The following is a 27,168-nucleotide window of genomic DNA, read 5'->3' on the forward strand; positions in this document are numbered from 1 at the left end:
TATGCCTTCTTCAGAATCTCTGTGTATTCTCTCGTTGGCCAACACAAGTCACATTTGGCAGACCCAGTGAGGGAGAGAACTCCATGGCCACGCATACCAGGAGACGTTCTTGATTCAGGCCATCACTGTTCTACCACAACATTTCTCGAGCTCTTGTGGATGTTAGACTCCTGGGAGCATTGGGAGCATTAAGAACCACTGATGCTTCCTGGGGTGGGGTTGTCACTGAGATTTTTCAGAGCTCCTCAGATAACCCTAATAGGCAGCAAAGTTTGAGAAGCCCTGGTCTGCCACATCTGGTCTTTCCTGAGATGGTGCAGAGGTCAAATCTGGCTTATACATTAAGTGTAACTGCCAAGGACGGTGACTTGAATTCCGCCCACACACGGAAAAGAGAGGGTACAAATAATTTATGTAAACAGTGTTTATTGTCATGGTGCTCTTGGCACTTGGGAGTCTTGTTTCTTCAAGACTTTTGTCCAATCTGTTCCTCCCAGCCCTATCTCCACCCCCCAATACTGATTTTAAACATCTAAACATTGCCTAGAGCAAGCCTGAAATACTCCATAATGAGAGGGGTCACCTCTCCTGGGTGGTTTTTCTTTTTGTCTTGTACTTTTTGGCATTTCCATAGATTTTTTTTCCAGAGAAGTGTATAATTTTGTAATTTTCAAAAGACATGTTTTCCTAAAACATTGAAATATTTTGGGCAAACTATGAGGCTAGGTATAATAGGGTATTGTACAAGACAGTTGAAGTCTGTCAAAAACAGTCTCCCAGACGTTTTGTGAAAGAATGCTTCCAGCCCAGGATTTACTTAGTAGTTTTCTAAATACTCTGGTTTTCTTCTCTGGATTTTCTTGCACTTCATCTTTATCCTAAGCAGAGGATGTATTGCAAAAGCCATCTTTCAAAACCCCAAAGGAGATAGGAGGAAGATTGCAGGGTTGTGGTCTCCAGAGCACTGTGATGGTTCACTAGGACAAAATGCAGGCATTTCTCCACATCCCGAGTGTTATTAAAAGCAATGAGATACCCAGTCGATAGACCAGGGGTCACAATTTGCATCACCCATTACAGTCACCAACTACAGAAACAAGAGAAGCGCTTTTCACCAAGGTTCGGTGGGGCGTGGTTTCCAGATCATTCCAGGCAATAAACAGGCACTGAAGAATGTTGACACTGACAGGTAACAAGCGGTGACTTGTTGGTAAGGCTGGATTGCCATTCAGAGAGTTTGGCCTCTTTGCAAGTAACCACCGCCTTCCCTTTCCCTATCAAGCATATCATAATTGGTAACTATATTTATTCCTAGATTCCCCCACTAGACTGTGGGGTTCATGGGACTGGGCCCAAGGTGGGTTCTGCCACCGGTATATCACCTCACTTGGCCCACGGCCGGGCGGGGTTTCCAGCTTCCCTGGCCTCCTCGCCTGGCATTTGGAGAGTGCCCTGCTTCAGTCGGCCACGCCCGGGCCCGCCCCTCCGCGCCTTACTTCCGGGATGCTTGAGGTAGGAGCGGGAAATAAGGTCACATCGCGTGTACTGCGCCTGCGCATACTCCGCCTCGCGCCTGCGCCTTTCTGGCAGCCCCTCCCCGACCGGACATAACGGTCCGCGCGCGGCTCCCCGGACCGGAAGTGGAGGCGAACTGTCGCGGGGTGCGCCCGGCCTTGCTCAACGCTCGGCAGTCCCCGCCGTCGCCGCCGTCCTCGGCAGCTGCCGAGGCTTCCCGCAGCCGTCATGTCCGCCAGCGCCGTCTACGTGCTGGACCTAAAGGGCAAGGTACATACGGCTCTCCACCCTCCCCGTTGCCAGGCAACCGGTGGGGCCTCGCCCCCTGGAGGGGGACCCACCCTGTTGCTAGGTAACCCGCCAATGGGACCCACCCTAGTCTTAGGCGAAGAGGCCGGTCAACCTCACCTGAGGGCCCCACCCTGTTGCTAGGTAACCTGGCGGGGGCTTCTATCCGGAGCCCCGCCCTGTTGCTAGGTAACACACCTGCATGGCCCCCCTCCCACTGTGGGTCGGGTGCTCAGTCCTCCGTGGGGGCATAGGGGAACCCGAGGCAGCCGGGAGGGCGACCCTCAGTCGTTTTCGAAGCCAGGACTGGCGCTCAGGGGCCGTGCGACCCTTGGCCTGTAGTGGTGAGGCGCGTCGGGGACAGTGTGCCCTCGGGCCAGTCCCGCCCTCCTTATCCGGAGATTTCTCTGGGCCAGTCCCCGCCTGAATTTCTTAATGTTCGGAGTGACACAGAGTTAGTTACAGGATTAAGTGAGGTGGGTGGTGGGAGGGCCATTTTACAGAGGGAGAAACTGAGGCACAGAGAGGCGCGCCACCTGCGCAAGGTCACACCAGCCACAGAATGGCAGGTCTAGGAGTCAGCTGATATTTGGGGAGCACCTGTTAGGGGTGCTTAGCTTCCGCCTGCCTTTGGTAAGCAAAATCGGAATCCCTTCTCGAGCTCACAGTCTGGTGGGAGAAAGGGACACTGATCTCAGAAAGCAGAATCAAAGTCAGTTGCCCTCATGAAGCAGTGACGATGTAATAGGAGACTATGCCCTGGCTGGGGGTCGGGGAGGGTTTCCGGGAGGGACTGACAAATCTGGCTGAGACCTAAAGGTAGAGTTGAACGTGACTAGGACCCAGGCACCATTCTCAGAGGACTCCAGGAAAACTTCTTCAAGGAGGGATCTCAGAGCCTTTCCAGGGGGGCTGCTGCGTTCCCCCAAGTCTGTCCTGACTAGGCAAGTGAGAGTATTGGCCTCTTGCATCTGGACGTAAGAGGAACACTACCAACAATGCTAAATCAGTCCTGCCTGGATCTCTGGAAGAGAGGTGGGCATTGGGCCCAGGGGGGCAAGTAGGAGTCAGCTCCAAAGCAGTGGGGAGTGAAGAGGTGAGGTGGCTATCCCTTCCAGCCCCCATCCCAGAGTTCCGCACTCTAGCACTTTCTGAGAGTCCCTCGAGTGGGTCGCCTGCCCTGGATGCCACCCAAAGTCAACAACTAGTGAGGCCCCGTGCTGGACTCCCTTCCCCAGCCCTCAGGCAAGGGAAGACACAGGGCATACCAGGGCCAAATGCGTGAAGTGTTCCTAGTGTTTTTGTCACGCGTATTCTTCCTTCCATGGGAGCCACTGTGTCCTGGGTTTCCAAAGGCTGCCTTATGTCCGATCTCTCATTCTTTCCGCAAACATTTCATGAGCATCTAGCATGCACCAAGCCCAGTGCGGACTGTCTTATCGTGACTGTACAGTTAGGGCTGAGTTCAAAACCCATCGCTGCTGCTCAGCTATGTGACCTCAGGCAAGTACCTTCCCTTCTCTGAGCCTTGTTTTCCTCACTGCTCACACAGGCTGGTTATGGTGTTACTGTGCAAACTCTCTGAGCAGATGTTTGAGATGGGTTTGCACCACCCATGGCCCACCATCCTTATTAACGCCATTTGGTGCCTCAAGGTCTAGCAGGGGAGACACACGGAAGCGGATGGATCCAAATGGTCAGATCTAGGTAGCTTGCAAGGTATGGACACAGCGCCAGGTAATATAGATGCCAGCCTTGCAGAAGGACAAGTAGTTACAACAGGCTTCCTGGAGGAGGAAGGTGCCAGAGCTGGGACCAGGTGACGGTCAGGTGGACATGGAAGCATCATGGTTGGCCTTGAGGGGTCAGGGGCGGCCTGCTGGGGCTGGTGAGCCAGAAGGCCTGGGTAATGCTGGAGCCTGGAGGCTGGCACCAGCAGGGCCATGGGTGGTTGAGGATGTCCAGATGGGAATGAGGAACATAAGGGACCAGTGGGATCCCGAGAAACAGGAGCCACCACCTCCACAGGAGGAGATTGTAGACGGGGAGGAGCATGACCAGACCTGCCTTTCGGGACGCTCCCAGGGCAGTCATGGCCTTGCCTCCCGGCCTCAGCAACCATCGTGCTGTTTATTACTCCATTCCCCATGGACCTCAGGTTTTAAAAGGACCTTTTGTGCAGACTATATTTAATAAAAAGTAAGGTAATTGCCCATTAAGAAGTTCATGACCACATGTCTATCTGCCAGCCAGAACCTCTGATCGCCAGGGAAACCAGCATGGCCACAGTTAGCTGCTAGAAAGCCTTCATGACATCTCCTTGCCCTTACTTTCTTGTTTCTCTGCAGCTTCTGACACCTCTACCATACTCCTCGGTGGGCTCCCTTTGGTCTCCGAGTTGCTGCTCCCTCTTATTTTGCCCATTTCTGTCTCCATGTACTGGCCTCTCCCCTTGGGTGTTGACTCCTCCTGCTCAGGCCTAGGAGTCCCGCGCACACTTTGGGCAGGCTTTGATTCACGGCCCTATACCAGGGACTCAAGTTTGTGCCACAGCCCAGAATACTTATCTGGAGATCCATTGTCCTCTGGGACACCTCAGAGGTCCCACAGCCACCACAGACCTGGCATTTCCCAAAATGAGCTCGCTGCCACCCCAGACCGGCCCTCTCCCCATCTCAGTGAGTGACACCGCCATCCACGGGACTGCCCTCATTGGAGACCTGGGCATTATCCGGGCCTCCTTTCTCTCCTCACCCCATGTTCACCCCACAGACATTAGCTGAGCACCCACCAGGATCAGGCTCTGTTGTGGGTGCTGGGACACAGTTGTGAACGAGTTAGAAGTGGTCATCGTGCTCAGGGAGTGTTAGACTCTGGCAGAAGGGACGGACCATGAAAGAGGATAGAAGTTCTAGTGCAGCAGGGTTGTGGCAATGAAGGACGAGTGGCACTGGGCTAGGGAGGGACAGGGTCTGCTCTCTGATTTCTTGGGGGAGGTGCCGCCTGACCTGAGGCTTGAGAAGTTAGAAGAGGCCGGGGCATTCCGGGCAGAGGGAGCTGCAGGTGTGGAGGCCTGGAGGCAGGAACAGATGTGGAGGGCTCAGAGAGCGGCTAGGGGACCGGGATGGCTGGAATGGAGTGACCTGGGGGTGGGGGAGGGAGGGTGGGGGCGAGATGGACTGAGAGGCTTCAGCGGAGCCATGAAGAACCAGTTTGCCATGGGGTTCAGCGTGCAGTTTGCTTTCAGGATGGGGGAGACCGGGGTGGACAGCAGTTTCAGCAGGGAGAATCTCAGTCTGAGTTCTGCATAAGAAGACCCCTCTTTTTTTGTGGGGAAGGAATTGTGGGACTCAAGAGTAGCCATAAGGATAGAGGTTTGTCTCATCAACGTTGCCTGCCTCCCTTCAATCTATCCTGTCTCCTGCCTTTGTCCTCTCATCCGGGACCTGCAGCCCAAGCTCTGAGGTTCTCCTCACTCCACCAACCCAGCACTCGCAGGTCCCACCATGGGCTGCACCCCCGACTCTACCCCGTGGCTTCAGCTAACTTCGTCCCCCTGCCTCTGTCCCCCCGGCCCTTCTGGCCTCAGTTAGAAGGTCACACCCTCGGGAGGCTCTCAGTGCCTCCTAAGCAAGCATCCCAGTGCAGGGACTCTGTTTTGGTCACCTCCGTGTCCCCAGGTCCGGCCTGGTGTATGGCAGAGGGGCACACAGTGCCTGCTGTGGCGGTGAGCGGGCCTCTCTTCAGCCCTGGTGAAGAAGGTGAGCGAGAGAAGTTGCTCCCTGCTCTTTCCTCTGACCATTCTGGGGACTTGGGGCTCCCTGCTAGCAGCAGCCCCCAAAACTGTATACCTGGGGAAGAAGCTGGGCCTTGAGAAGCCAGGAAAGCAATGTTCAGGGAACAGAAGGGACCATGCAGGGGATGAGAACTGGTTAGAATCCAGAGTCACCTCTGCTGGCTTGTGACCGCGGACAGGCCGTGTGACCACGGGCAGACTGTGCATCTCTCTAAAAGTAACAGTCCCGCCGTGTCTGTTCCTGGCAAGGAGTAGCCCGGGCCTGGCCCATGTGCCCATGAGCTTAGCCACTGGGTGCTGGCTCCCTAAGGCCCTCTGGACCTCTCAGGAAGAGGACACAGACCACGAAAGGGAAACTAGGAAAGAGATTCTCATTTTTTACTCTCTCTCTCTGATTCTCTCTCTGTCCTGGCTTGAAACAACAAAGAGTGTATTTTGTGGAACTAGAGGTTCTGAGGCTGGTGCTGCCAGCATGGTTAGCTGTGCAGGGACCCTCTTGCCTTGGTGCCGAGTCCTGCTGCCGCTGTCCTCCCGGGCTCGTGGCAGCAGCCCGGCACACACAGGCAACCAGGGGCCCAGGGCTGACTCAGGCACGGCCGCCCAGAACACCGGTCTCCAGAGAGAGCATTGTGCAGCCTCGCAGAGCTCGGCCTCCTCTTTATCCCTTCCGGGAGGGGTCGCTTTCATGGTCCAGACCGCGTTTATTTGATGAGTTCAGTCATTGTGTAAACCCGGGAAGCCTCATGCACACAGTCCATCACCCCCGAGGCTTCCTCACTCCCCTTGTGTCGAGCCCATCCCCTGGCTGCCACGGACATGTTTTCTGTCACCCCTTGTGAGGGTTTTATGTGAATGCAATCCCCTGGGCCCAGTGGTCCTAGGAGTCCCTCATGCTGCCACCCATGGCAGTAGTCGCTCCTTGTCGTGACTGAGGAGCCTTCCGGGCTGTGGATGGACAGAGTTCTTATTTCCATTCGCCCGTCGAAGGACGATGACTCTCCTTCCAGCCTGATCTATTTACAGTAAAGCTTCAGCGTATTTGGGTCTTGGTGTATATGTATGATTTCGCTTCTCTTGGGTAGATACCTAAGAGAGGAATGGCTGGGTCTTATGCTAGGTCTCCCTGTGTGAGAGCCTGCCAGACTTTCCCGAAGTGCTTGTCCCATGTCAAGTCTCCGGGAGCAGCAGACGAGGGTTCTGGGTGCTGCATGTCCTCACACAGGGGCTGTGAAAGAGCAAGAAAGAAGCAGCAGTGCTAGGACGTGCTTCTCAGGCCACAGGGGGGTTCTGGTGGACACAAACATTCAGCGGTGTCCCCTGAATGGGCGGGCACCCTGACACAGGCAGAAGGGTGGGGTATGTTAGCATAGGCAAGGCTCTGGGAAGGTCTGCATCGAGAGAGCTGACAGGATGTTGTTTTAACCTGGCACCCTACAGTTGGCTCAGTCCCGGACCCCTTGTCCCCTGTTCCCCTCCCCTGCAGAGCAGCCGGCTGGCCCCTGTGTCGCTCACTTTGGGAAATGCTCTCCTTGAGGAATTCCCTGGGGGACAGAGATCAGCATGGCCTGGAGTCTCTGATGGACAGGGCTGTGACTAGCCACCTTCCCACTCCAGGCACCTGGCTTGTGGGCTCACGTTGAAAGCAGTGTTCCTCCCCGCCCTACCCAGGTGCTCATCTGCCGGAATTACCGCGGTGACGTGGACATGTCAGAGGTGGAGCACTTCATGCCTATCCTGATGGAGAAGGAGGAGGAAGGGATGCTGTCGCCCATCCTGGCCCACGGGGGCGTCCGCTTCATGTGGATCAAGCACAACAATCTGTATCGTATCCCTTCGCGGGGCAGCTCCCCGGGGCCTGCTGTGCGCACACACACCGGCACGCACGGGTGACCGAGAACTCCTTGAGGTCCCTCCCCTGCAGCCTCTGTTGCTCCTTCCCCCTCCTGCTCCGGAGGGACTGGGGGACGGCTCCAGAGTACCAAAGGCAGCCTGTAGTCCAGGGGTTGGCAGTCTGTGAAGCTGCCCTGGGTCTGGGCAGTGGCCACCCAGGTGTGGAGGTGGTGGTGGTGTGAGCACAGCAGGAGCCGTCTGGCCAGTTCCCAGTCGAGCCCGGGGAGGAGACGGCAGCCGCTCACCTCTCTGGGTGCTGCTGCCCAACATCCCCTTCCTCCTCCCTGGTTCCATTGTCCGTGACAGTTTCCAGCAGGGCCCAGCCTGGAGGGCCTGCTGTCCCTCCTTAAAAAGCAGCAGAAGGACATGTGATCCCAGGCTGGAGGACAGAGGCCAGCACTCTGACTGGCCCTCCATCGGCTTCCTGGGTCCCTGCTCTGGGCAGGAAGTGAGGTGGACATGGGTCCCGCCATCCCTTTTGCCTGGAGCTCCGGGCTTAGCCCCAGGGGCTGGGCAGCACGGGTATGCCATGAACGGGCATGTCCAGGGCACAGCACATGGGCCTGCAGTGGAGGAACCAGCCTCCCCAAGTGGCTCGAGGCCCTTTAGGGAAAGGAACGGGAGGTGTATAGCACATGCTGACTCCATGAGGCAGGGACCCTCCCCTGTGTTGGAGGAAGAGTCTGTGTCGCACATGTTACACACATCACCTCGATGAATCCATGGTCAGGCCTCCATCAAACAAGTAGGAAAATGGAGAGTCCCTTAAAAAGGTTTGCTTTAGGAGCCAAAGCTTGCAGGAAGGGCTTGAGCCAGCGCTGGCCCTGGCTGTCTCCGCTGGAGCCTGGCTGGGGAGCCGTGGGCCTCAGGGGGATCACCTAAACCACTGGCTTTGGGGAAAGACCAGTTGTGGTCCTGCTTTCTGCTCCCCACCCCGGGACGTTCACCCCACCCAAGGTGCACCCCCACCACCACCCTGGGCTTTGGCTCTCGGCTCAGGTAGCAGCTCCTCATGACAGCCCCGTGGCTGGGGCGGGTTCCCTGTGCCCCTTGCTGCCTCTCTGACGAGGGAGGACTCCCTTGGGGCTGGGACCACATTGGGTGACTGCTGTGTCTCAGGCCTGGCTCAGGTCATAAGCTCAGTAACTCACTGAAGGCCAAGTGAATGTCTAGGGTTGGGTTGAGGGAGGTTCTGAACCCCACATGGCTGTGGGGTCCCCCCTCAGACCTGTGGTGAACCGGGGTCTGCAAGGTACCAGCCCAGGCCTCTGAACACTCCTTAACTGGGGCCTCCAATCAGTGGTTGCCACGTCGAAGAAGAACGCATGCGTGTCGCTGGTGTTCTCCTTCCTTTATAAGGTGGTTCAGGTGAGTCGAACCGCAGTCACCCTGGCTCTGCTATGGGCCTCTGCCCATACCCCCTGAGGGCTGCAGCACCCTAGGGAGTTGCAGGGATAGAACCCCGAAAAATGGGAAGGGGGAGCTCCAGCTGCCCCACGTGTGGGATTTTATGGCCTTCGTTGTCTTTCTGACATGGTGAGGAGAGGAAAGTGAACAGAGTGAACAGAGCTCGGGGCAGGTCAGTGCGCCCTGAATCCAGGATTGGCTGGGGAAGGGTGGTGGGCAGCCAGCTGAGAGTCAGAGCTTAGCAAGACAGGCTAGCCAGGAGGAGGGCAGAACCAGATTCTGCTCAGAGATGGGGAGGCAGCGAGAGCAACACATGCAAAGGCCCTGGGGCAGGAGTGCATGTGGGATTGTATGGTCAGGGAGCATCAGGCTGGCCAGGGTGCTCAGGACAGTGTGGGACTGAGGTCAGCAAGGTTGGCAGAGCTGGACTGGGGTTAGGGACGCACAGGGGCTGGAGGGAATTTGGATTCCATTCCAAGAGTGATGAGAGATGGTGGGGAACTCGAAGCAGGAGATTGACAAGACCTGACTGGAGTTGAGATCATCTGGCAGGCTGCTAAATGGAGGAGGAACTAGAAGGCGGCAGGAGGCCAATGAGGAAGTTGCTGCAAGCTCCCACAGGGCAAATGGAGGGCCTGACTGGAGCAGGAGCCGTGGGGTTGAAGAAAGTGGAGAACCAGACCCAGGAGGCCCTGGGTGGGCCCAAGAGAGCTGTGGTTCCCCAGGCGGTGCCATGTGCAGCTAGCTCAGGAGCCACAAGTGCTGGACACTGGGGAATGGGCTGATCTGGGCGATGAGAACACAGGGGCAGGAGAATGTGTGTCCCCCTGGGGAGCCTGAGTCCAGGCTGAGGAGTAGGTGCTCGTCCCAGAGCAGTGGGTCATTTCCTCTGGTGCAGGAATGACTTCTGAGTAGAGAGAGGCCCAGCGGCTGGTCCCACGATGCAGAGGGACATCAGCGGACCAGAGAAGGGGGAGGGAGGGAGTTTCTTCTCCCTGCAGCGTTTGGCATTTCCTTTTTGCCTTGGTGACTTTCCTTTAGGGTTAGGGCTAATGAAACTTTTCTCCCTTCCCTTCTTTGATTCTCTTAATTTCCTGTTGAACTGGGGGAGATGTGTCACAGCTCAGGGGAGTTGGAAGAGTCCAGAAGAACTCCTTGTTCTGTCCCCAGTGGCTCTTGCCCCTCACCTGAATCACTTGTGACATGCTCAGGGTGATAGTTAACAGTGGGGATTAAAGAGAAGCTCTAATGGGACCCTAGACCCAGTGGGGACCGTTGGGATGGAGAGGAGAGAGGACCCACAGGAATGGAGATGCAGAGCTCTGCCAGCCCCCGAGGATGCCTGCCCTGCCCACAGCCTGCTTCCTGCCTCTCCGCAGCCAGTGCTATCCTCCTGCCCAGTCGCCGAGCCTGAGGCCTCATCAATGGTCTGTCACTCAGCCTTGCACATGGGCAGATGCAGCGGGTCGGAATGAGGGCTGTGGGCTCTGGGGCCTGAAGGCCAAGTGGCTTCCTGCAGGCGCTTCCCTTGCTTGGCCCCGTGTCACCCATCTGCCGCCCCACCGCAGGTGTTCTCTGAGTACTTCAAGGAGCTGGAGGAGGAGAGCATCCGTGACAACTTTGTCATCATCTACGAGCTGCTGGATGAGCTCATGGACTTCGGCTACCCCCAGACCACCGACAGCAAGATCCTGCAGGAGTGAGTGGGCAGGGTGGGGACCCAGGCCTGGCGACATCACAGCGTTGATGTCATCAGGTGTGAAGACAGGAGGAAATGAAAGCGCCTTCCTGTTGTGAGCCGGCACCCTGTCTCCATCTTCGGTCCAACTTGGGCGTTTGCAGGCTCCTGGGTGGTTGTAGATTCCTGGGCACTCAGCGTCCCCACACACCACAAGCATGTCGCTCGTGCTAGGTGGTGCACTACGTGCCTTGTCGTTAGGGAGTCACCTCCCTCTGTTTTCATTGTCATACATGAGGCCGAGGGAAAAACGCATTCTTCTTGGCAGCCCTGCCCTTTGCACCGGGGCAGACGGATCAAGTCTGGGCACTAGGCCCCGTGGCGAAAGCTTCACCTCTTTGTGTGAGGGGCGTGGCTCCCCATTTTACATGGTGCAGGGGACACTCGGAGAAGCCACATCACTGGCTGGCATCCCGCGCCCATCAGTCCCCAGGTGGGATCAGGGTCACCAGCTTCCCCCCAGGGCTCGGTCCCCTCCACCTGCCCGGCAGGAGAGCAGGTGGTGTCCGTTCCTTGTTTTCCTCCCCACTGCTGTCTCCTTGCCACCCCCGCCCCCAAACTGCGTGCTCTACACTCAGTATAGAGTTTGTTGGGGCTTCTTGACTGTTTTCCAAATGCCGGTGCCCCAGCTCCTGACCCTGGGTGTGGTCCCACAGATACATCACTCAGGAAGGCCACAAGCTGGAAACGGGGGCCCCGAGGCCCCCAGCCACCGTCACCAACGCAGTGTCCTGGCGGTCCGAGGGCATCAAGTACCGGAAGAACGAGGTGTTCTTGGACGTCATCGAATCTGTCAACCTCTTGGTAGGCTCCCTTTCCTTTCTTTGCTGCTTTTAGAGAAATTTTGTCTTCTCCGTGATTAAAGAAAAAGCAGCTAGACTTTTAAAACTAGCCAGGCCATGAGAGATGTTTACTTTCTTTCTTTCTTTCTTTTTTTATCTTTTCCACCTACCTTTTTATTTATTTATTTATTTATTATTTTCAGCATAATAGTATTCATTATTTTTGCACCACACCCAGTGCTCCATGCAATCCGTGCCCTCTATAATACCCACCACCTGGCACTCCGACTTCCCCTTCCAATTTCTCCCAACTCCCTTCTCTCTAACTCCCCATGTCCTCCATGCTCCACAAATAAGTGAAACCATATGATAATTGACTCTCTCTGCTTGACTTATTTCACTCAGCATAATTTCTTCCAGTCCCGTCCATGTTGAAAATCAGACTGTATGGTCCTGCCAACATTCTTCTTTTTCAGAATTGTTTTAGGTATTTAATTCCTTTGTATAAAATTTTAGAATTGGCTTGTCTTATCTACAAAAAGATTTTGCTGGGATTTTGATTGGTATTCTATTAATCAGTATGGGAGAAAATTGGTATCTTTAGTATATTGTCTCAAAAGCCATAAATGCTATATATCTCTTTCTCTAGTTAGGTCATCTTTGATTTCTTTCATCAACGTTTAGTAGTTTTTTACCACGTGCATGTTTTGTTATAGTTATACCTAACTATTTCATTTTTTTGAAGGTATCATAAATTGTGTATTTTTAATTTATTTAGTGGAACACACCTGTGAAACTCTCTGAGCCTCGAGATATCTTTTTCAGAATTTTTGTTTTAAGAGAGGATGGGCAGAAGGAGAGAGAGAATCTTAAGCAGGCTCCATGCCCGGTGTGGATCTCGATCTCACCACCCTGAGATCATGACCTAGGTCAAAATCAAGAATTGAACATTTAACCAACTGAGCCACCCAGGCAACCCTTTTTCAGGATAATTTTAGCTACAAATTTCAATCCTGTAATAGTTCTAGAATTATTCAGATTTTCTCTTTCATCTTGGGTGAGTTTTGGTAGTGTGTTGTTTTTAAGAAGCTGTTCCATTTCCTCGAAGTCATTGAGTTTATATGCATAGTGTTGTTTATGGTATTCCCTTATTGTCTCTTTAATGTCTGCAGGGTCTATGCTGTTGCCCCTCTTTCATTCCAGATATTGGCCATATGGCTTTTTTATTTTCTTTGTCGGTTTTGTGAGAGTTTCATCTATTTTGTTGATCTTTACCAAGAAGTGGCTTTTGGTTTCATTGATAGTCTCTGTTGTTTTCCTGTTTTCTATTTCATTGATTTCTGCTATTAGCACCAGTATTTTCTTCTCTTGATTTCAGTTTATTTTGCTCTTTTTCCAGTTTCTTTAAGTGGAAACTGAAGATACTGATTTGAAACCTTTCCTCTTTTCTAATATAAATATTTAATGCTGTTAATGTTCAAGTACTATGTTAGCTGCAACCCATAACTGGTTTGTTGGATTTTCATTTTTGTTCAGGATATGTTCAAATTTCCCTTGAGACTTCCTTTTTGACCCGTAGATTATTTAATAAAAGTGTGTTGTTTAATTTTTAAGTGTTCACAAATTTTTCTGTCACTGATTTTTAATTTAATTGCATTATCATCTAAGAATATACTTTTAATAATGTTGGTTTTTTAAATTTTGTTAAAGTTTATTTTATGACCCAGAATATAATCTTATCTTGGTAAATGTTCCTATGCACTTGAAAAAAATGTATATTTTGCTTTTGTTGGGTGGAGTGTCCTGTCAATGCCAATTAAACCCTCTTGGTTGGTGATGTTGTTCAATTCTTCTAGCTTATTTTGCTAATTTTCTCTCTACTAGTTCTAACTATTATTGACAGTATTAAAAGCTCCAGCTGTTAATGGCAAATTAATGCCTTTGCTTAGCAGATTTTGACACTGTGCCAATAAGCACAAGCACATTTAGGATTCTTATGTTTCCTTGGTGAACCAACCCTTTCTTTTATCATTATATAATATCCCTCTTTATCCCTAGTAATTTTTTTTGCTCTGAAGTCTGTTATTAATATTGTTATTCCAGAATTCATTTAATCAGTGTTTACACATTATGTGTCTTTCTATCCTTTTACTTCTTTTTCTAATCCTTTTATTTTATTTTTAAAGATCTTATTTTTTAGTAATCTCTACCCCTAGTTTGGGGCTCAAACTCACAACCCTGAGATCAAGAGTCACACACTCTACTGACTAAGCCAGGCAGGCACCCTGTCCTTTTATTTTTAACTTACATGTATCATATATCTTGTAGACTGCATATAACTGGGTCATTTTTAAAAGGTTTTTATGTAAATTCCAGTAAGGTAACATACAGTATAATATTAGTTCCAGGTATACAATACAGTGATTTAACACTTCCATATATTATCCAGTGCTCAAACTGGGTCATTTTTAAAAATCTGTTCTAGGAGTTTGTCTTTTAATTGATATGTTTAGAGCATTTATACGTACAGTAATTATTAATTTGTTAGATTAAAATCTACCATTGTATTACTTGTTTTCTTTTTGTTCCCTCTGTTTTTTTATTCTTTTGGGGTTTTTTCCCCCCTCTATCCTTGTATGGTCTGGATATTTTTAGTTTTCCCTTTCATTTCTTCATTGTGGTCATTATTATATTTCTGGATAGTTTTTTTTTCTATAAAATGTTGTTGCTATAAAATGCATACTTATCTTTTCATCCTCTACTTAGAATCAATATTTTATCATTTCAATTGGAATCCAGAAACTTTCCTACCCCTTGATGCTAGAATTGTTCCATATATCCATCTAGATTCATTGGAAACCACATCAGGCAGTGTTAAGATTTTTTTTTTAATGATTTTATTGATTTTTTTGAGAGGACATGGGAGTGTGAGAGAGGAAGTGAGGGAGAGCATGAGAAGCGGGGAGGGGCGGAGCGGGAGGGACAGGCAGACTCCCCGCTGAGCAGGGAGCCTGGAATCCTGACTTGAGCCAAAGGCAGATGCTTAACCGACTGAGCCACCCGGGCGTCCCAGACAATGTTAAGATTTTTGCTTTTAATTCTCAAACACTGACAGCAATCAAGAGTGGAAGAATAACAGTCTTCCACATAACCCAGACATTTGACACTTCTGTTGCTTTCCCTTCATTTCCTGACTTTCCAGGTTTCCTTCTGGGATCTTGTCCCTTCCCCCTAAGCGGTAGAACTGCTTTTAGCAGGTCCTTCAGAACAGGTCCACTTGGTTTTCCCTCATCTGAGAATGTCTTCCATTCACTTTCATTCTGGAGGATACTTTGACCGGATATCAAATTCTGGGTTGACAGTTCTCCTTTGGTACCTTGAAAATGTCCTGCCTTCCCTCGGGGCTACATGCTTCCTGGCGAGAAATCCACAGTCACTATAGTCACCCTTTAGGGCATTGCATTTCATAGGAGCCTTCCAAATTTTGTGTTTGTCTTTAATTTTTAGCAGCTAGATCATGATGTGTCTGGGTATGGGTATCTTTGGGTTCTATTGTTTGGGATTTGTTTGGCATCTCAAATCTGTAGGCTTACATCTTCTACAGAAATTGGGATGTTTTCAGCCAGTGTTTCCTTAAATAGGTTTGCATCACTTCACTCTTTCTCCTTCCTTTTGAACTCCAGGGACATGAATGTTAGACCTTTTGTCAGTGACCCAAGGGTTCTGAGGATCTGTTCATTTTATCCCAACTTTTTTTTTCTTTTGGTTGTTTATATTGGATGATTCCTTTTGATCTGTCTTCAAATTCACTGACCCTTTCCTGTTTTGTCCCCATTCTGCTATTGTGCCCATCCAACAAGTTTTGTATTTCAGTCATTGTATTTATTAGCTCTAAAAATTCCATTTGATCCTTCTTCCTGTAGTCTGCTTCTCTGCTGAGACTTTCTATTTTAACATTTGCTACCAGGGTGTTTGTGATTTTTACCTAGTTGTTTAAGGTCTTTGTCAGATAATCCTAGCGTTTACATCAGGGTTGGGACCTGTTGACTGTATTTTTCCATCTGAGCTAAAGTTTTCATGGTTCTTTGTATGCCAAGTATTTTTAGATTTGATCCTGGACTTTTTGAATATTCTAAGATTCTAGGTATTGTTTAGATTATACCAGAAGCGTCATTATTTGTGTGTCAGCTGACCGTTGACCTGGTTAGGTTCTAGCCACAAGCTGCACTCTCCAGTCCGTGGGCAATGAGTATCAGTTCAGTTTTCAAAGCCTTCGTGCTGTTTGCTCTTTGAGCTTATCCGGAGTATGCACCACCCGGTGGTCAGTCTGGGACTGTGCAGTTTGTATCTCAAAGCCTTTGGCATGCTAATGAGCATCATAGCCACCCTTGCCTAGTTCTAGAGAGCTCCGTGGAGACCTAAACAAGTGCATGGGTTTGTTTCCCTGGACTCCTCATTCTCAGTTACCTTTCTGGTACTTTCCAGTTGCCTTGGGCATCCCTTTTTGGTTCTGTGACCAACTGGGGACTCCTGATCCCCGTGCTTGTCTGCAGTGGGCTCCCATCCTGGGTTTGCCCCACCCTCTGGGAACAGCAGTTATGTGGCCTGGGGCCTGGGTGTGAGAGAACAGACAAAAGGGGGGAACTAGGGGATTTCTGTACTTGCTCTAAGAGGCAGGAGTTCCCCTTCTGGCCCTAAAACCAGAGCTAGAGGATTCTGCAAGCTCTGTCTGCACCCCAGTGCTCACTTCCACTTCCAGGTTTCCTCTGCACTTCCGCACGAAGGGGAGGTGGGGGAGGAGGGCGCTCTCCTACACCGGTTCTTCCCAGATCCCCCTGCTGCGCCTTCCAGTCTTCCGTGCTTGCCCATGCACCCTGCCTAGGTTTGTCATGTAGTCAGTGGCAGGGAAGGGGGATGAGAGCCGACCCCATGTCGCCTTCAGATTACCATGACTGGGCCAATCCCATTGTGTAACTCACTTGGTTGTGCCCATTTCCAGGTGCTGCAGACAGTGCAGAAACAGGCAAACTTATTCATCCTCAAACATGTGTTTGGGGCATCTCCCACCCCTGGGTGGGATTCCTGGAACGTTGAGTTCCCCACTGTGGAATTGCCAAGAGTGCTTCCCCAACAGATTCTCCCAGTGGACTTAACGTAAACATATTTGCCTTCTTACTGTTAAAGTCGTGGAGCAAGACAGTGGCCTCGGTAACCACAGGCCTCTCCCGTCTCGGGACCTTTGTCTGAATTATTTATTGAGCCCAGAACATGGTGTCTCAGACTTTAGAGTGTCCTGGGCTAGAAGAGTAAATCCCAAGGAGTAGTTTCTACATAGCTCTATGTGAAAGCACTAGGAGTTCACGGGGTGTCCAGCGCAGTGCACCCCAGCATGCGTCTGTGCCCGAAGGAGCCCTTTTCTTCCATACACAGGGCACCATGAGGGTGTGGATACCCCTATGTGTCAGAACACCAGACTCCGGGGTCTGACTACAGAGCGAGCAGCTGAGTCAACATGGGCCTCCAGATTCTGGTCATCTGGACGCAGTGGGGTCCTTCAGCAGCTCAGCAGCCATCTCTGCTGTGCCCACCTGGCCTGGTTGCTGCCCGCAGAGCTGAGATTAGCCTCGTGGGCTGCACCCTTCCTGAGCCTGCCTTCCCGGCTCATGTGCTCAGTTACAGGGGGCTGAGGAGTCCCTACTCCCCAAGGGGAAGATGGCCCTCCCAATCTAGGGGAAGTCACCCCTGGGAGCCTGGAGGGCCTCCTGAGTAAGGCCAGGCAGTGCCAGAGCCCGGCTGGCCAGCGAGGGCCCCCATTAGCACGTGCTCTCTGAGGACCTTCTGCCCACCCAGGCACTGTCCTCATGCTGGCCCGGTGGTGAGCAGCCTGACACAGCCTGTCACCTGAGGAGGGGCAGAGGTGGGCAGGCAGAGCTGGCAAGAGGCAGGGGAGGAAGAGGTGGCTGCTGTGTGCTGTGGGGACAGGGAGGTACCTGCCCACTGGGGTCAGTGGGGGACAGCGTGGCCAGAGTGGAGTGAGCTGCGAGGGTGGGGGTAATGGAGCCAGACCGTGCAGGGCCTTCTGGCATGTTGTGTGCCTTTTCTGGGGTTGTCATCTGCTTGGTGCCTCAGGTCTGTGCCTCCCTCAGAGGTAGAGGGCTCACCTGTGTGCATGCGGGGCTCTCCAGACACTCCAGTTAAAGGCTGGACGGGTTCTCCTCCTCCTCTGCCAAGAGAGGCAGCCCTGCACCACGAGAGTGTGGCTGGCCCCTCTGGGCCCCTGTGTTCACAGCCCTGGTTCTCACCTGTGTGTGTGGACATGCTGATATGGGGTGGCAGTCCCAGCTGTGGCCCCAGCACCTCTGCCAGCCAACACATGGCCTCTGCTCTGTGCCTCAGTGTCCTTGTGTGTCAAGAGGCGTTGCAGCAGCCTGGCTCTCTCAGGACAGTCTCAGGGCTTGCTTGTTGGCCTGCCGTGACTGTCTCATTGCGCTCAGTTGCTTCCTGGTGTGCATGTGAGGTAGAGGGTTGCCCGAGTCAGAACCCTGGCCTGCAGGCTGTTGAGGCGCGCAGAGCCCCACCCGGAGCAGAGAAAGGGCTCAGTCAGTTACCGTACCTGTGTAAATGTACTGTTATTTTGGATCGGTGGTACCAGACTTCAGGCCACCCCCGGGGAGCAGGGAGGGGTCAGGGTCCTGGAAACCCCATCTTTAGGAAGTAATAGAAGTAGAAGAAAAGCAAGTATGGCCTGCTCCGAAAGAGGCCTGCCCGCGTGGCCTGAGGCCCTGGCACAGAGGCCGGATGAGAGGCAGGTGAGGCTCGCCCAGCTCAGGGGATGGCGAGAAGGGCATGGAGAAGGGGCAGCTGTGAGTGGGGACGTCCCATCACACCCGCCTCGCCATCCCCCAGGTCAGTGCCAACGGCAACGTGCTGCGCAGCGAGATCGTTGGCTCCATCAAGATGCGGGTCTTCCTGTCCGGCATGCCCGAGCTGCGCCTGGGCCTCAACGACAAGGTCCTCTTTGACAACACGGGCCGTGAGTACCCCGCCGACCCCACTGCGCCCCTGTGGCTGAGCGGAGACGAGGGGATAGTCAGCTGCATGAGGGAACACGCAGATCTCAAGCACTTGCTTCAGACACATTTTCACGTTGTATACGAGACAGCTGTGAAAACAAACAAATCAATACCTGGACATAGAAAGTACGGAAGAGCGAAGATCCTAAAGTCAAGTCCCCTCACCGCCCCATGGGCCAGAGAACACGGGCCAGTGCCTTAGATGTTAAGTTCCAGGAGGGTCACGCAGCAGGTCCGCGACCCCGCCCTGTACCATCTTGGAAGGAGCAGTGGGCTCAAGGTTAGGCCTTATTCTTTCCCCTCCCTGCGGAGCTCCTGCCCCTGCATGGGGCATGTGGTCCGGGCTGCTGGAAGGCCGCACACAGTGGCTCTAGCTCTCCCATCTGGCCTGGATGTGGTGGGAGACCCCAGGGGCCTGGCTTCCTGAGGCTCTGTGTTTGCAAACTAGACTGCCAGCCACAGGAGCCATGGCCGCACTGTCAGACCTACCTCCACAGCAGCAGAACTGAGGGTCTCTCCAGTGTTGGGCCATCAGGGCGGCTCCTGTCTCTGGCTGGGCCCAGCCTGCACAGCTCCTCTGAGGGTTAGAAAACCAAGACAGGAACCCAGAACCCAAGGGATGATGATGGGGCCAGGGCATCCTGGGAGCCCTGAGCCGTCCGTGTGCATTGCCAGCCTGGTCTACTGGTCGTTCAGCAAACGTTCCTGAGAGGCAGCCCTGGCTAGACCTTGGCCTAACTGCTGCGGACTCAGACTGAACCAGGCCACCCAGCCCTGCCCTCAGCATGTGCCCAGTGTCGGGATGCGACAAGGCTTCCGAGGGGCTAAGGAAGGACAGGGGAGGTTGCCTGGGAACCCAAGCCCCTTGGCCATCATGACCCACAGATTTAAGAGGCAGCTCTGCTCTGCCAGGGGTGAGCCCAAACAATGGGAGTGTCGCTGACAGACCCAGAGGGCCTAGGATCTGTCCCGCTCTCACCCTTGCCCCCCCACCCAGGTGGCAAAAGCAAGTCCGTGGAGCTGGAGGACGTGAAATTCCACCAGTGTGTGCGGCTCTCCCGCTTCGAGAACGACCGCACCATCTCCTTCATCCCTCCAGATGGCGAGTTTGAGCTCATGTCGTACCGCCTCAACACGCACGTGAGTGTGCCCGCAGGCCCCCGCCCAGACTCCGCAGAGCCCATGTTCCACAGCCCAGGGCGCTGCACTTTCTAAGGGGCCAGACCCCATTCTAAGCAGCCCCAGTGATGTGTTCTGCATTTTCACGGAGACCCCCTGATCTCTTTGTCCATCCCAGTCTGGCTGTGGACTCCTTTGATAGCCCTGGGTGTTGGCACGCTGGGCTCACACCCGGGCAGATGGTCCCTTGCCCTGGGCCTCAGTTTCCCCTCCTTGAGATAAGCCTGTGTAAAATGACCATGTGTGAGTGCCACCTTCACTCTCCTCAACAGGTCAAGCCCTTGATATGGATCGAGTCCGTGATTGAGAAGCATTCCCACAGCCGCATCGAGTACATGATCAAGGTGCGCGTGCAGCCCGCACACAGTTAGCCTGGGGATGCGGGCAGAAAGAGAGGGGGCTGGTGGATGACCCCGCCTGTTCAGGGCCTCTGACATTGGTCCTAAGCAGGGCAGGGGCCCCATGCCTCTGTGCTCCCTATTCTGGGAGATAAGGCCTGTGACTGATGCTCGTGCTGCCTCATTGTGAGCCAGAGGGAAGGACGGGGAGCCCTGAAGGTCAAAGGGACTGGAGGGCATAGGGAGAATCTCAGGTGGTTGAGAGGGTGTGAGCTGTGCCTAGAGGACTGGGGGTCGGCTTGGTGGGGCCCACAGGCCAGGCCAAGGGGTGTAGGGCCCTGGTGGGAACAGGCTGGGTGGGGGCTGGGCTCTCACCTGTGCCTTCCACAACCTTGGCCGCACCGGCCTATTCTCCAGGCCAAGAGCCAGTTTAAGCGGCGATCGACAGCCAACAACGTGGAGATCCACATCCCCGTGCCCAATGATGCCGACTCCCCCAAGTTCAAGACGACAGTGGGGAGTGTCAAGTGGGTCCCCGAGAACAGCGAGATCGTGTGGTCCATCAAGTCCTTCCCGGTGAGTGCCCTTTTCAGTGGGATGCCCCTTGACTTCCAGGCACACCGCATCTGCTCCCTGTCCCCACCACAGTGCAGCAGCCTCGAAACCGGGGCATGGGGCTGTGATCCGCACGTGGGGATTCTGAGAGGCCAGTGGACAGAGCTGAGGGGCTGGCTGAGCAAAGAGAGGAAGAGGAAGCTGGAGCTGGGAGAGGCAGCTTGTGCGTGAACGGCCTATCTTCCGCATCGGACAGCACCCTCAACCCCATTGCCCTCTCTCTGACACTGGTTCAGAACTCAGCTTCCCTTAAGGGACCAGACTGCCTTGCGGCCTGAGCAGCGTGGGTTTCAGGAATCCAGCACCAGCTCCAGGAATGTAGAACACTTCAGGCTGGCCCAGCTGCCTGGCTTGTGTTCAGGATTTTCAGCACTGGAATCCGGGTGTGCAGCCAGTCGTGCCCACAGGGCCTGAAGGTGGATGTGTGCTCCCGGGCCGGCCATGGCCCACCGCCATTTTCTTCTTTTAAACAAGATGAAGCACCTTTTCTTATGTCTGAGGGCCATTTGCATTTCTTTCCCTGGAAGCTCTAGCAGCCACCTCTTGCTCATTTTCTGTCAGGTTTGGTCATTTCCTTCGTTTCCGAGAGCTCTGTCTATATAAGCAAAATGAGCACTTTTTCTTTGCTGTAAGTTGCAAATGGTTTTCCCCCCTTTAATGTTTCTCTTGGCTTTGTTTCTGGTAGTTTTTGCTGTGTGACCTTTTTTGATTCAATTAATTCTTTGTTTCATTATTATTTAATGTCAGATTTCTTGATCTTTTCCTTTTATAATATCTGAATTATAAGTCATGCTTTGAAATGCTTTACTATTCCCAGATGTAAAGGAATTCATCCATATTTACTTCTGGACCCTGTGTGGTGGCAGTTTTCACCTTAGATTTTAGGTACTTTCAGAGCTGGGTCTGATAAATGGGGGGAGGTGCAGGTTCTGTTTTATCTTTTTCCAAATAGCTATCCAGTTTTTGAATATCGTTTACTAAAAGGTCCGTCTTCTCCCCAGTGGGTTGAAATGCCATGTTTATTAAATATCAGATTTTCACACAGCGAAAGAAGTCTTTCTGAATGTCCTGTTGTCTCTCTGTCCATGCAGCAAGGCCATATTTTAACTCAGGGCCTTATTCTCTGTTTTAACATCTGATAAGGCCAGGCCCACCCCACCCGAACTTACTCCCATCCCCCCATACACACATCACTTGTTTGTTTCCTGGTGATTCTTGCTTGCTTACTTGTTCGGTGTTCCTTACAAGTTTTAGAATCAGTTTGTTGGCACTAAATTTATAAGTCAATTCGGAAGTGCAAACACCTTTATGAGGCTTTGTGCCAATGTCACCTCAGTGCTTTGGGACTGTCTTCACGTTTACCTTATGTACCTCACATAGCTTCTCTCTTGCTTTAAAAAGTACTTCATCGAAGTACAACATGCAGAAAAGTAGACAGACGAAATGTGGACAGCTCAAGGAGTTTCCTCGGCAGGGATACATCCGTGTGTCCAGAACCAGGCGAAAGCCGCAGAATGCCCCCCAACCGTCAGGAGCCCCCAAGGCTCCTGCCAGTTTGCACATTTCTCATTAAGATGAGCTTTAAGTCAGCGTGCTAGTGAGTGGGGTCTGGTCTTCAGCTGTGCCCTCCAGGGGGTAGCCGCTATTTGCATGGTAATTTCTGCTCTGGTTCCTTACCGGGTGTCTGCTTTCGTGTTGTTGTTCTTTGAGTTCCTGTGGGTTTTCAGATATCCTCTCGTATCATTTCAGCCAAATACAGTTTTCCCTTCTCCTCTGCTCTTCTCGGGCATTTGATGGCTCTGGCACCTCCTTGCTTTGGCTGCTGTCTCTGGGACCTGTAAGACGCGGTGGACAGTGGCCGCCTGGTCTTGCCGCAACCCAGAGATGCCAGTCAGGTGTCCCTTCCAAGTCCGACGCTGCACGGGGCTGTGGATTTGACCCAGCCCCACTTTACTGCGGTTCTGACACAAATGGGTGACAGACTTATCCAGGTGCCCCTTCAGCGTGTCTCAGTTCGGGTCTGTCCGTGGGTGGAGCTGGACCGTCCCCGCGTTCTGGCAAACTCCGCCTGATCTTTCCTTTTCCGTGCACCATTGGATTCTATCAGTAACACTGTATGTGACATTTTCACTTTGATGACCTGTTTCACTTTGATGAGGCTGTTTTTTCGGTGTACTGTCTGCCAGGGTTTGTGTTATGCCTGCTTTGTAAGTACTCTGTGTCCCGTCTCCGTGCTGCAGAACAGTTAAGTGGCCAGGACGTCGTCTGGTCTTGAGAAGGTTGATAGAATTTGGCCATGTGACCTTCCAGATCTCGACTACTTTCTTCATCTCTTCTGTAGAAACCGGGTCGTCAGAGTTTCCATTTCTGTCGGAGACTGGGTAGATCATATTTCCCTTCAACATGATCCATCCTAAGCAGACTTCCGCCGTTGTCTGCAAAGTTGGAGAAAGTGGTCTTTTTTTACCTCCCATTCACCTATAAAGTTACTTCTTCCTTATTCTTTCTTCTGGTGTGTCTTTGGGCCTTCTGGTTCCCTGGATAAGGCTGCCTAGCAGCTTATCTTTTTGTTTTTATTTTCCAGGTTTGCTTTTTAATTTTGTTGTAATATTTTTCTGTCTTTTACAAGTCTTTGATTTGAATTTCTTCATCCTTTTTTTGTTCTAATTTTTCAAGTTAGATATTTTCATTTGATGATCTTGTTTTAAACTTTATATTAATACAAGTATTTAAGCCATAGATGTTGCTCTGAGCCCTGCCTTACCTGGGTAACCCATAGTTTCTGACACGTAATATTTGACTTGCTCATCTAGAAATCTGTAACTGGATAGAGTTGATTATCGTTCTTTTTTTTTAAAGATGTATTTATTAATTTTAGAGCGAGCGTGCAGGAGCATGGAGGGAGGGGCAGAGGGCGAGAGAATCTCAAGCAGACTGTCTGCTGGGTGCGGAGCCCAGTGCGGGACCCCAAGATCGTGACCTGAGCTGAAATCACAAGTCAGACGCTCAACCACTTGAGCCACCCAAGCACCCCATGGTTCTTTCCTAAGTCCCTAAGGGGCGGGCCTTCTGACTTTCATCTGTCCTCACTGCGGAGCGCTGGAGCCAGAGAGTGTTGTTTGGACTGTTTCTACTTCTGGGATTTCTCGGCGTGTTTGTCGTGTGCTAACAGAAGGTCCAAGTTTGTAAATGCCGCAGGTGCACTTGGTAGGAGGACGAGGCTTCTGGTACCGGGGTAGGGAGCCCTCGAGGTCTGCCCACTTGGCGCTGCCTTCCTCTGGTGCCCTCTGCCCATCATCTAGCGTCTGCTTACAGGGGTTGCGGCTGTGTTAGCTGTGGACACTCGGGACTATGATCCCTTCCGTCTGGACACAGGACTGCAGCCTTCAGGACTGCGGCCTGGCCTCCCTTCTTGCCCTGAATTCTCCCCGGTGACAGCAGCCCCCACTCTGTTTTGCTTGGTCCTCCTGCTGGGGGATCTTCTGTCTGCTGTTCCAGCACAGAGCTGTGTTTTGGGCTGTGAGCCAGCCTGGAGGCCTGCCTCGTTCGTGGGAGAATCAGACCCATGGACGTCGACATGACGGACCCAGGGTAGGGGAGCCCACTTCCACCGCCCCGCCGGGAGGGCCTGCCCCCTGCAGGTGCTTTTGCTTTCATTTTCCCTTTTGTCTTCGTAAGGCCCAGATTTGGGGTCTGGTTATTGTCTCATACACAGGCTGGTGGAGCTGATTTTATTCCTTTGCCACCTGCTTTGTCTGCTGTTAGGACCCCATTTTTCTCCCCTCATTGTCCCAGAGTCTTTACTCAGCACATGTGCCTGACTCGTACGGAGTCCCCGCTCTCACACTGGCCCCAGGGGTGGTGAGCAGAGACTGGCACCGTCCCAGGGCAGGGAACCTGAGCGCCGCCCTGGGGAACTGGGGCGCAGCTCTGCTCTACCCGAGAAGTGCGACTCGGGGTGGAGGCAGCTGGTCGGCAGCCACTCCTTCCAGGAGCCTGGGGATCGAGGCCTACATGGTCCTTGGTGTGGCCAGAGCTGGGCTGTCTTTGCTCCCCACTGCTGTAGGCAAGGCACACCGGGCCCCTGGACAACCAGAGCATGATGCCTTCCTCCCATGCAGGACTGGGCTTCCGGTTCCTCCTGACTCTGCCTCAGGCCCCATCTCCAGAGCCACTGCTCAGCCTCCGGGGCCAGCGCTGCCCTCATCCTAGCCCTCTGGGAGCAGGACTCCAGTCCAGCTCATCGTCAGCCCCCGACCCTGGTCTCTTTTGTCACCTCCCTCTGTTCACCGTCCCTCACTTGGACCTTTCCCCTTCTGCTTACACATGCTGACCGGACGTTGGACATGTTGGGGTGTTCACTTGGACTCTGGCCTGGGCCAGAGAGCCTGAGTCCTACAGAGGCACCTGCACTGTCTGTCTCGGTGCTCTGTGCCCCCGCTTCCTTCCTGAGGCCTGTCGGGCTAGGCTTCCTTGCAGCGACTAGTCTGCCCTCCCTGAGAGTCTGTGAAACTCTCCCGATGCTTGGAATTCACGGATTTCCCCTGGCACGGCTGGCCAGACAGTCCGTGAGGCCTGGGTGAGTGTAAATGTGCTGGAGGAGCCGAGACTCTGGGTGACTACGGCCACGCAGGAAGGGGCTCATTGGCCAGGCCAGCAACCTGGAACTCTCTGGGGGCAGCTGTCCGCCTGACCGTCTCTGCTCGTGTGCTCCCGCAGGGAGGCAAGGAGTACCTGATGCGGGCCCACTTCGGCCTGCCCAGCGTGGAGGCGGAGGACAAGGAGGGCAAGCCCCCGATCAGCGTCAAGTTTGAGATCCCCTACTTCACTACCTCTGGCATCCAGGTGTGTACGGCCGGGGTCGCCGGGGCCCCGGAGCGGACGTGGCCAGGCCCGGCTGTCCGTCCCGGCTCAGAGAGCTGCAGATGACCGCCTCAGCGAGGGTGCCGGACAGCCTGTCCTGGGGTGCCGCGGTGCTGCCCTGCTTCTGCCGCTCTCCACACCTGTCTACCCAGACCTGACCCCGCGCTTCAGCCCCAAGCTCAGAGATTCGTTTGACCCCCAGAACTCGAGTCCAAGCCTCTCTTGGCCACACACTCGCCACCACAGGGCCTGTTTCCCTAGGCATCTCCATGGCAAGTCTATGAGGGGCCGGGCCCCCCTCCCCAGGAGTCTGCTGGAGCGCCGGGCCTGAGGGTGCACCTCCAGCTCTCTCCCACCCCTTCCACAGTGACTCCTCCCTCCCTTGGCATCCGCAAGTGACAGGCCCCGCCCACCCGTCTCCTCCTCTGCCTGTGCTGCCCTGGTCCTCGGCACAGCCTTCCCTCCCTGGCCTTGGGAGGGGGTTGGTGGGGAGGACAAAGAGGGGCCAGCGCATATACGCCCTGCTGCCTGTGCCCTAGGTGCGCTACCTGAAGATCATCGAGAAGAGCGGCTACCAGGCCCTGCCGTGGGTTCGCTACATCACTCAGAACGGAGGTGCGCATGGCTGAGAGGGCGGTGGGCGTGCAGCAGCCCCTGGGTCTGGGGGAGGGGACTCCCCCCACCCCCAGACCCAGGTACAGAGCAGAAAACCAATGCTTCCCTCCCTGATTGTAGATTACCAGCTTCGGACCCAGTGAGGGGCCCTACAGCCAGCGCCCCCCGGCCCCGGCGCTGGGGCTCCTGGCGGAAGCACCAGGAGGAAGCACCTGCCAAGCCTGCTGGATGGAGGGGGGGCACCCCTGGCCACCGGCCACCCTTCCGGCTCCTCCCGGGGACCCCTCCTCTTCCAGGCACACCTGCTCTGCCGTTGCCACTCTCGTCTCTGGGTCCCTCCTCCCAGACGAGGCTCATCTTCGAGAAGTCTTGTCTCTCTGCCCCCTGAGTCAGTTTGAGGGGAAGGAAATGAAATCTTTCCCTCTAGAGATCAAATACAGCCTTCTGTGCTGTTGAGCCCCCAGGCACCAAAAAGATGGGGAGACGCTCACCCAGCCACTGGCTGCACGCGGCCTCTGGCCAGGCCGACTAGGCCACTGTTCGGTTGCTGTTCTGTTGAATGTTCTAGGTTCATGAGTGTTCCTAGTTTCTGTCCCATCTGTTCGTTGTTGTTTACGTGCACCCCACTGTCCGTGCCTCCCGCCCTTTGTCCTAAAGCTCTTGGGCAGCACTTAGTGAGGGCACAGTGCCCTCCTCCGCAGCGAGGCCCACGCGACACTGGGTTCCCTCCCATTGCCTGGCCTGACCCCGGCCCGCGCCTCTGCGGCAGAGGCTCCTCCTCGGGGGCTCCCGGCCTCGCGGAGATGCTCTCCCAGAGTCCGCCACACCGTGCGATGCTGTCACTCAGCCACATCAGTGTTTGTCCCACCAAGGAGGTGGTGGCCTCAGAGGGCTGGGGGCACAGGTCACCCCCATCTGTGCTGGTTCACCCCACCACCACCCTGTCTATGTTAATGTCATGATTACATTAAATTCCATTACTTAAAGGTGCTGCCTGCTTTCCCTCTGATGCGGCACGTGGTCAACTCCTCCTGGGTGAGCAGGGGCAGGTGTGGGGCTCCCATCAACC

At 53.6% G+C, this 27,168-nt stretch overlaps 1 protein-coding gene across 2 annotated transcripts; it reads left to right on the forward strand.

Annotated features, from left to right (window-relative positions):
* Window positions 1-1,617: 1,617 nt before the first annotated feature.
* AP1M1 (adaptor related protein complex 1 subunit mu 1) lies at window positions 1,618-27,085 on the forward strand. 2 transcript variants are annotated; one of them, XM_059160348.1, is made up of 12 exons: window positions 1,618-1,785; window positions 7,268-7,424; window positions 8,790-8,857; window positions 10,465-10,595; window positions 11,291-11,438; window positions 18,323-18,449; window positions 19,487-19,629; window positions 19,941-20,012; window positions 20,424-20,582; window positions 25,341-25,466; window positions 26,024-26,099; window positions 26,220-27,085. In XM_059160348.1, the coding sequence occupies exons 1-12, from the start codon at window positions 1,744-1,746 to the stop codon at window positions 26,240-26,242; spliced, it is 1,272 nt and encodes a 423-aa protein (XP_059016331.1). In that variant the 5' UTR covers window positions 1,618-1,743; the 3' UTR covers window positions 26,243-27,085. The 2 variants fall into 2 exon arrangements, with proteins under 2 accessions (XP_059016331.1, XP_059016332.1); XM_059160349.1 differs by lacking the exons at window positions 1,618-1,785; window positions 7,268-7,424; window positions 8,790-8,857 and adding an exon at window positions 8,915-10,323.
* The last annotated feature ends 83 nt before the right edge of the window (window positions 27,086-27,168 follow it).

This window comes from Mustela lutreola, chromosome 2 (genome assembly GCF_030435805.1).
Source record: "Mustela lutreola isolate mMusLut2 chromosome 2, mMusLut2.pri, whole genome shotgun sequence".
NCBI classification, from domain to species: Eukaryota; Metazoa; Chordata; class Mammalia; order Carnivora; family Mustelidae; genus Mustela; species Mustela lutreola.

Coding starts and splice junctions, on each gene's coding strand:
- AP1M1 (XM_059160348.1), top strand. CDS start 1,744: ATGTCCGCCAGCGCCGTCTACGTGCTGGACCTAAAGGGCAAG. Junction 8,858..10,464: donor TCCTTTATAAGGTGGTTCAG/GTGAGTCGAACC, acceptor GCCCCACCGCAG/GTGTTCTCTGAGTACTTCAA. Junction 19,630..19,940: donor CGTACCGCCTCAACACGCAC/GTGAGTGTGCCC, acceptor TCTCCTCAACAG/GTCAAGCCCTTGATATGGAT.